This window comes from Macadamia integrifolia, chromosome 5, assembly GCF_013358625.1.
Source record: "Macadamia integrifolia cultivar HAES 741 chromosome 5, SCU_Mint_v3, whole genome shotgun sequence".
NCBI classification, from domain to species: domain Eukaryota; kingdom Viridiplantae; phylum Streptophyta; class Magnoliopsida; order Proteales; family Proteaceae; genus Macadamia; species Macadamia integrifolia.
The window spans coordinates 30,735,260-30,744,738 of NC_056561.1; the positions used below are offsets into that span (position 1 = coordinate 30,735,260).

The following is a 9,479-nucleotide window of genomic DNA, read 5'->3' on the forward strand; positions in this document are numbered from 1 at the left end:
AGTTAAGAGAGAGAGAGAGAGAGAGAGAGAGAGAGACAACATAGGAGAGAGAAAGGGAAATGGGAAAAAGGAGAGCGAAAAATTGAGGGACGCAAACCCTCACTAGGCGGTGGGAGGGACCAGTGAGGGGAATCTCTCTCTCGCTCCTGATTTCTCTTTTCTATTTCATCTCTCTCTCCTCACTGGTCCTTTTCCAGCACCGTTGGCTAGAGAGGATTCAAATCTTTCATAGATAACCATAGAACAAGATCTTCTCTAATGCAGTTAGGCGTCAAGCCGCATTGAAGCGGATCTAGAAGGGATTCAGCTCTTCTTTTAAGTAGTGATCATCCAAGTCAATCCATAGCTATTTGGATGATTGACACATGTTCAATTGGTGATCCAACGACTGTGCTTTTATCGATCAGAACAAAGGCACTACACCAAGAGTTGTTAGATCACCACTTAGATACGTGTCGATCGTCAAGGTAGCTATGGGCAAAACCTGGGCGATCACCACTTAGGAAAGGATCCCAATCCATTTGGAAGGCGCCCTCATGTGTAATATTAAGGCACCATTTGATAACGTTTCTACTGTTTTTGTGTTTAGAAACAGCAGAAATTGATTTTCACGTTTCCGAAAGCAAAATTTGATTTTTTGGTGTTTGATAAACTTGTTTCTTAAAACTTTTTTTGTAGACATGATGCCACTAAAAAACCCAATAGTATCATTGAATGCCCAAAAGGGAGAGAGGGTTCAATTGCCTCCTTTTAGGTTTAAATAGTTGAGAGATTTATTGGGTACAACAACATTTTTTTTCTCTCAAATTCATTTCTAGAAACGACGAAACAAGTCCGACTCGTTTGGTCAAAGTCGTTTCTAGAATTGTAAATATGTATAAATTTTGATTTATGTTTCTAAAAATAAGTGAAACGGAACAATTTTATCAAACGTTTTTTAGGCTGTTTCTCTATTTCTGGGAACAAGAAAAAACAGAAATGGTAGAAACGGAACGTTGTCAAACGGTGCCTAAGTGTCACGCTAGGTTGTGAATAATCGACTTAGGTTATGTTCGTTTGTCAAGAAAAAAAAATAAAAAAAATTTTGAACTTGAAAGAAAATGAAACAAATAAATCAATCAATGCATCATATTGGAAAATTTTAGGCATGTGCCTCTCTTTAAATCAATCTTTTCTTTTTGAATTTTTTTTTTTTTCTTTTTCTTGACAACCAAACATAATCTCAATTAGTTGTGCCTTTGCTTGTTGAAGCTTTATCTAAAGCTTGTATTTGGGTTGAGTTCCTTTCCATACGCTTGGTTCTCCAATTTGAAGCACGACCTTTCTTGACCCCTCGTCTTACCCTTTTATTGCACAATAGAGGAGTCGAAGCCCACGTTACGATACTGACAACACTTGAACACACACCATTTGTAATCTGCTAGGCGTTGGGTACATTGATACATTGGAGAGGATTTGATTCTCCCAATTCCCTCCTCGCTCTTTAATAGTGACCCACCTTAGCAACAAAAAAATAGTGTCGGTCGCTCTATAATGGTGGCCCACCTTAGCAACAAAATGAGAAAAATGAATATTCACGTACGTGAATGTACAATCTTGATCTGTGGATATGACATCTACTAAATGAGGAGAGAGAAAATATGTCATACCCATAGTTGTCATGGTGTCGCCAAGGTGGTGATTTGGCGTCCTGGCTGAAAAAGAAGTTCATGGCAGTGCTACGATTTACGTGACTCACAAATGGTGGTCGCCATTGGCTGATAGACGTCGCCATGGCACCGCCATGGACACCAGGTCATGCCTAATTCACTAGGCGGTCGATTTTTTGTAAAATGCAGAGTAATTTTAATAGGGCTATTTTGATTTTTGATGATTTGATGTTGCTTAATGTTGATTTTATTTGTTATAGGGTATATATTGTAGGCTTGTAGCATGCTAAATAACTTTAAAAAATAGGAGAAATAAAAAGGTAACATACTAAATAACTTTAGAAAATAGAGAAAATAAAAAACGATACATGGACGATTTGATCGCCATGGCAACGCCATAACGAGCGATTCATCATTAAATCGATTAGTCACCCCTTCACTACCTTAGATTGATTTGATGCCGTGACAACTATGATTATATCCACGGATCAAGATCATTCATATACATTCACATGCGCGAATAAATAGTATCGGCACGATTCCCCATTAAAGACTTAAGGCGGTTCCAATGCCACTATGACTTTGTAAAAGCCCTTTATCACGGAACGTGCACTGGTGGTTGGCCGCGGGGACCAGTCGGTAGACAAATTTTTTTAATTATTTGTTCCCTCAGCCAATGATAAGATAGCAATGACAACTGGTCAAAGACGAGGTTATGATTGTATTTGGATAAAAGGAAAGAAGGAGAAAGTTAGATAGGTGAACGAATCAAATAGGGGGTCTCAATTGGAAAGTTTGACAGTTTGAGAATTTAGATTTGAGAGGGCAAACTTTTTGAATGTTTTGGGATTTTTATTCAACGTTGACGTTCGCCACGTTCTATCAACTGTCATAAGAAAGTTCCCGCTGGTGGTCCTCAACTACGGACTACGGAGTATCGAGTGGGTCCTCCTATGTATGGCTAAAATTTAATATCCTATTGTTCAGGTACAGGGAATCCCATGCAGGGTTTGTTTTGGGAATTGGGGTCAATCTGGAGAGGAATCCGTTCTGTTGAGGCCGATTCGGTTCGGGTCGAAAAATGTCGATTCTGAGCATGGCATATATCGGATGATCTGTATCAGTTTTGCATGTTGCCGATTCCGATATTTGCCTGATATAGTGATATCACATCCGTTGAACAGTACAAACCAAGAGTAAAAATGTCAAAACTCTGTTTTTTAAGAAAAATCAAGGTATCTCTATTTGACACGAACAATCCGATACTATATCGGTTTTTAGGATGGCCAATATCAAAACCGATACCATGCATTAGGATCATGATTCTGAGGCTGATACAAACCAATCCAAGCCAATTCTGACCCAATCCAATCCTAGATCAGAGTCGGCTGAAAGATTATAGGTTTGTAACCCTAATCTCATGTGATTGAGAATGGTAATAAGTATTCGTAAGCAAAAATTCGGTGATGTGCTCAATTCTCAACATCAACTAAATAAATAGGGGCAATTGGGCTCTAGCGTAAGTCTAAGGAAGGTTGTGGTTCAACCCTCTAATCCCCACCTTCTTGAAATATTGGGATCGAGCTCCTCTGTAGCCAGAGAATCTGGCGGCTGTTGGCAGAGCCAGTCTTGGATGTTGACACGTGGATATCAACATGTGTACAATCAAGATGAAAGAGAGGCTAGGAAACGAATCTGAAGACTACCGTTTCCCCATTTTCTTCTTGTTCTCCCTCCTTCCAATCTTTTCTGACCTATTTATATCCTATCTCGGCAAACTTGTAAATAAGTAGACTCCAAAATTCCTTATTCACTTGTCTAAGTTTTAATGTAAACAAAATTGTTCACATTGGCAAAACAAAGCATTGAACAAATTCAAGTGGATGCTAGGACTACAGGGTTGCATAGATACATGGGAAATATGCCTTTTTTATGGGAGAGTATGTTATTAAATTTGAATATAAAATTTGGCATATGATCAAAGCATAATATTTTCTTAATATACAATAGGCGGAATTACCACATCATTTCTTTATATGATAAACTTAAAGGTGCTCACATTTCGTGAATGTATACTTTTCATCATCCCCAAGTTAAAAATGCTCCATCTTCTTGGGATTGTGTCATCCGCCTCACACCTTCGGCAAAATTGGGAGGCTCAAAACAGCACCATCTTCATTCCTATACACTCAAATGTATCTTATGTAGAAACGTAACCCTAAAACGATGCAAAAGATAATGGAAAAACAAGAACAAGAGATGCACACAGATTTTACGAGGTTCGGCAAGATTGCCTACGTCCCTAGTGAGATGAGATCTTGCTTCACTATCAATGGAGAATAGCGCTCAACCCTCACACTTCTCAGTATTGCTTGCATTACAGAAAAAGGAACCCTTACTACAAATATATAGCGAAAAGTCCTAATCCAGAAAGTACACAACTGCCCTCAAATAAAAAATTCGAGCGGGGGGCTGAGCCCCCTACACCCCCTGTTATGTAGGGGGCCTCCTGCCCCCCTTGCAACCCCCACGGCCCGCTAACCGGCTAGAGGGATTGCTATCCTGCCTATCGAGGTGTTGCACCAGTACTTCCTATAGATTAAACTGTGACGGAATACAAGACATCGTACACCAACATCTTCTACCATGCGAGCATTTCATCATACAATGATAGATGAGTGAACTGGTTAGTGGACATCTTTTGAACACCTATCTTACTCTCTTGTGCACTCAAGCCCTTTTTCTCCTGTCAAGACCTTGAGAGTTCTGACAAGACTAGAAGAGCTTTCTAGGAGTTGGAGATTGATTCACAAGAACACTTTGCACCATAGGGTTGAATACAATCTTAATGACAGTGATCGGTTGCACAACTCAGTTCCACCCTCACTTTGATATCCTTAGTTTTTGTTTCAATGATAAATTGAAAATCAATTTCAATTGTTCATCAAGTGGAGCCTTCACTTTCATTATATCAATAAATGTTTCAACTACTTTGTTTGGTCTACTGTTTTACTAGTTTCTCAAAACATCTAATTTTCTATTATAATCTACTAAGGACATATACTTTTTCCCCTTCTGTCCCTTTTGGTTCATTAAATTTGAATATAAAATTTGGCATATGATCAAAGCATAATATTTTCTTAATATACAATAGTCGGAATTACCACATCATTTCTTTATATGATAAACTTAAAGGTGCTCACATTTCATGAATGTATGCTTTTCATCATCCCCAAGTTAAAAATGCTCCATCTTCTTGGGACTGTGACATCCGCCTCACACCTTCGGCCAAATTGGGAGGCTCAAAACAACACCATCTTCATTTATATACACTCAAATGTATCTTATGTAGAAACGTAACCCTAAAACGATGCAAAAGATAATGGAAAAACAAGAACAAACGATACACACAGATTTTACGAGGTTCGGCAAGATTGCCTACGTCCCTAGTGAGATGAGATCTTGCTTCACTATCAATGGAGAATAGGGTTACAACGCTCATCCCTCACACTTCTCAGTATTGCTTGCATTACAGAGAAAGGAACCCTTGCTACAAATATATAGCGAAAAATCCTAATCCAGAAAGTACACAACTGCCCTCAAATAAAAAATTCGAGCGGGGGCTGAGCCCCCTACACCCCTGTTATGCAGGGGGCCTCTTGCCCCCTTGCAACCCCCACGGCCCGCTAACCGGCTAGAGGGATCGCTATCCTGCCTATCGAGGTGCTGCACCAGTACTTCCTATAGATTAAACTGTGACGGAATACAAGACATCGTACACCAACATCTTCTACCATGCGAGCATTTCATCATACAATGATAGATGAGTGAACTGGTTAGTGGACATCTTTTGAACACCTATCTTACTCTCTTGTGCACTCAAGCCCTTTTTCTCCTGTCAAGACCTTGAGAGTTCTAACAAGACTAGAAGGGCTTTCTAGGAGTTGGAGATTGATTCACAAGAACACTTTGCACCATAGGGTTGAATACAATCTTAATGACAGTGATCGGTTGCACAAATCAGCTCCACCCTCACTTTGATATCCTTTGTTTTTGTTACAATGATAAATTGAAAATCAATTTCAATTTTTCATCAAGTGGAGCCTTCACTTTCACTATATCAATAAATGTTTCAACTACTTTGTTTGGTCTACTGTTTTACTAGTTTCTCAAAACATCTAATTTTCTATTATAATCTACTAAGGACACATACTTTTTCCCCTTCTGTCCCTTTTGGTTCATTATCGGTAACACCTTTATGCTTTGAGGTTCCATCAGATATGTTTCAATATTTACCGATGATGCTTGGAAGATGAAGTACATGATTGGAGGTCAGGGAGAGATCATCAACGATAACAATGGTGTCTTTTGTTGGATAGTTAGACATTTGATGTGTGTCAATCAAGTCCGATTTAATTTGATTAAAAAATTAATTACAATTTATAATTTAATGGTCGTGTTTATAATCATGTCATGTGCAACAGCCTATTACTTACAGTTTATTTGTTCACAACTATGGACAAACTTGGGCAATATGTTTTAGGGTTGCCACATTTTATATTTCCCCAATAAAAAATTGGCTTTCAGAATATATGCAGTTACTTTTGTGTGCGGAAGGTTAATCTGTAGAGTTTCCTAAATGGTTGACAGCTAGTTGTATTTACCAACATGAATCTCTAGGTTTTTCTTATACTCGAGAGGCACCCACTATTGGATTTATGTCTTGTGCATCTGTGAAGTATCAATGGTTGATGCATATTGACAAGACTAGCTCTATATCAGGTGCTCGGTGTTCAGGGTATGAATGTGAGAGGGTGGTACTCAATAAGGTTTCCCTTGCCCTTTTCGAGAGAGTGCACAATTGAGTGAGTTGTCGACTATGTTTGGTCCAAATCAAGAGCCTGGTACTTGTGTTTGTGAAAGAATTATATTGAGCAATCTTCTTTTGAAAAGTGTTTTCAATGGTATTATGTCCAGTCATTGCTCTTGATACTCCCATATTTATGTACAATGGATTGGGTTTATGGAAACCTATGTCTACAAAGTCCATTTTGGATGTTGTGTGCGGGAGGGAAAATGTAATGAAAGTTTTTACCACTAGGGAGTTTTCGGGCTATGCCTTTAGTAAGATCATTCTTTAGTGAGATTAAGGACTACTTAAATACTATCTTTTAGGATCACACCACTTGGGTAGATCATGTCATTTGGAATGTGATATCCATTGATAAATTTTATTACAAAAGAGCTAAAGGCTGAAACCTTATTTGCACAACACATTATTAAATTATATTGAGATTGGAGAGGAGAGGATAATCTCTTCATTTTCAACCTTGGGGTTTAGCCATAGGGAAAGGAGCACGCCATCAATGTGTTATACGTGACCACCACTCCCAGTTATTAATTCATGTGGTTGCGTTCGTCAAGCTCCACTATTGGAATTTTTTCATGCTATGCTTGGCCGGCTAATATGTCCCCTACTATTTTGAAAGGGCCAAATTGCCTCTCATTTCCACCTCTGATTGGTTCTCTCTCTCTCTCTCTCTCTCTCTCTCTCTCTCTCTCTCTTGATTTTTTTTCTTTACTCAACAACAATATTTTTAAGTTTTATTCATTCCTCCTCCTCTTCTTCTTGTTCTTATTCTTTCTTAGTAAAACACAGTTGCTCATGGGAACCATCCCCTCTTTTGGTTGTGCCCCCACCCCACCCTTGTTGCAACCCCTCGACCACACCCCACTCACCCTAGCTACAAATCCCGCAACCCCACCCTATCATCCTCTACCCCCTCTATAAACCATCTCCTCCCTCTTTGTTCAATTTCTCTCTCTCTCTCTCTGGCTGTATAAGAAGCCCTTATTTGGATACTTGAGACTCATATTCATGATCCTCTATTGATTGGGAGAGTAGGAGACAAACATTATTGATGAATGTAGAACTAGATATCTTACTTCTCATTATCTTGCCAACAGTATATATACAAGTGCATAAACCCTAACCGACTCTAGTGTTTGGATTACAATGAATTACAATGAGATAGTGATAGTGAGGTCTTTGAATTACACTCAAGTACATCTCATGTATATCCTAAGCGTTAGAGTTCAGGTATGTTAAAGTTATATCACAAGCTAGATAGAGTCCCATAAGCTGGTGTCACATGAGATATAGAGTCCTATGCTCAATGCACCCCTTCAAGTGGAAGGTGGAGGCTTGCAAACCTTCAACTTTCCTTGAGGAACTAGAAGCGTGTAGTGGACAGTGCCTTTGTTAGAGCATTTGCAAATTGATCAGTGGTGGAGATGAACTGGATGGACAATTGACAGTTGGCAACCCATTCACGAACAAAATGAATGTCTATCTTTGCATGCTTGGTGTGTGCATAAAAGACAGGGTTGGCGGAGAGGTAAGTGGCACCAATGTTATCACACCATAAGATGGGAGGAACCATGGATTGGAAACCCTAACTCACGAAAGCGCGACTATAGCCAAATGAACTTAGCAGATGCATCAGCAAGGGCTTTGTACTCGGATTCAGTAGAAGAGTAGGCAACTGTATTTTGCTTGCGTGATGAACGCATATCTGTGGAGTTGCCAGCCCTGTTAGCGTCAGAGAAGGCTTAAAGGGATACATTGGCAGAACGTTCTACAAGGAGGCCATGAGTGCAGCTGTGCTTGAGGTACCGAAGGATCCTTTTGACGAGGATCCAGTGGTCATCTGTGGGATCATGCATGTGTTGACATGCCCTATTAACAGTGAATGAAACATCAGGGTGTGTGAGAGTGGCATATTGGAGTGGCCCAGTAATAGATTTGTAGCGAGGTGGATCATCAAATGGAGCATCCCCTGAAGAAGACGTTGATGGAGTGGGGGCTATGGGAGTGCAGACAGGGTTATAGTCAGTCATACCAAAGCAAGCCAGTAGGTCTGTGATGTAGAGTGACTGAGAGAGGAGAACACCCTTGGGATGGGGAACCACTTCAATGCCCAAAAAGAAATGCAATGGACTAAGATCTTTAATGGAGAATTTAGCTGCAAGTTTAATTAGTAAGCCTTGAACCTGGATGGCAAAATCATCTGTGATAAGAATATCATCAACATACATAAGTATGTAAACATTTTGACCACCCTGGTTGAAGATGAATAGGGATGGATCAGGTCGTAAATCCCAATTGGAGTAAAAGGGATGAGAGTCTATGAAACCACGCCCTTGGAGCCTATTTGAGGCCATAAAGAGAGCGGTGAAGGCATGGTCAGGGCAAGGGGATCAGTAAAACCCTGTGGCTGAGCCATAAAAACCTCCTCATGAAGGATCCCATGCAAAAAGGCATTGTGCACGTCAAGCTAATGAATGGACCATCTGTGAGAGATAGAAATAGCAAGGATGGACCTAATTATAGTTGGCTTGACAACATGACTGAAAGTGTCAGTGTAGTCTACACCCTCTTGTTGATGAAACCCTTTGACCACTAATCTGGCCTTATATCGCTCAAGAAAGCCATCGACCTTCCATTTAATACGATAAACCCATTTGCAGCCAATAAGATTCATATGTGATGATCATGAGACAAGCTACTAGGTGCCATTTTTTTTTTATCAAGGCATTGAATTCCTCGGTCATGGTAGTAGAAAAATAGGTAGGTTCAAGGGATGGGGAGGCGGTGATGGTAAAGGCATGAGGAGTGTCTGAGGGAGGTGGTGCAGTCTTCACGTGGGATCGAAGTTGCATGGGGTGTAGGCAAGGAGGGGGGTGCGATGGAATTGGTTGAGGGTTGGGTGGTTGAGGTTGGTTACTCAGTGGTGGGGGCTGTGGTGGTAATGGAGATGAGAGGATGTC

General features: G+C 40.1%; 1 protein-coding gene across 1 annotated transcript; it reads right to left on the reverse strand.

Annotated features, from left to right (window-relative positions):
* Positions 1 to 8,123: 8,123 nt before the first annotated feature.
* LOC122078002 (uncharacterized mitochondrial protein AtMg00810-like) lies at positions 8,124 to 8,873 on the reverse strand. Its single transcript, XM_042643881.1, has 2 exons — positions 8,326 to 8,873; positions 8,124 to 8,241 (listed from the first exon to the last, which is right to left on the reverse strand). The coding sequence occupies exons 1-2, from the start codon at positions 8,871 to 8,873 to the stop codon at positions 8,124 to 8,126; spliced, it is 666 nt and encodes a 221-aa protein (XP_042499815.1).
* Positions 8,874 to 9,479: the final 606 nt, after the last annotated feature.

Coding starts and splice junctions, on each gene's coding strand:
- LOC122078002 (XM_042643881.1), bottom strand. CDS start 8,873: ATGGCCTCAAATAGGCTCCAAGGGCGTGGTTTCATAGACTCTCATCCC. Junction 8,242..8,325: donor CTCGTCAAAAGGATCCTTCG/GTACCTCAAGCA, acceptor TGACGCTAACAG/GGCTGGCAACTCCACAGATA.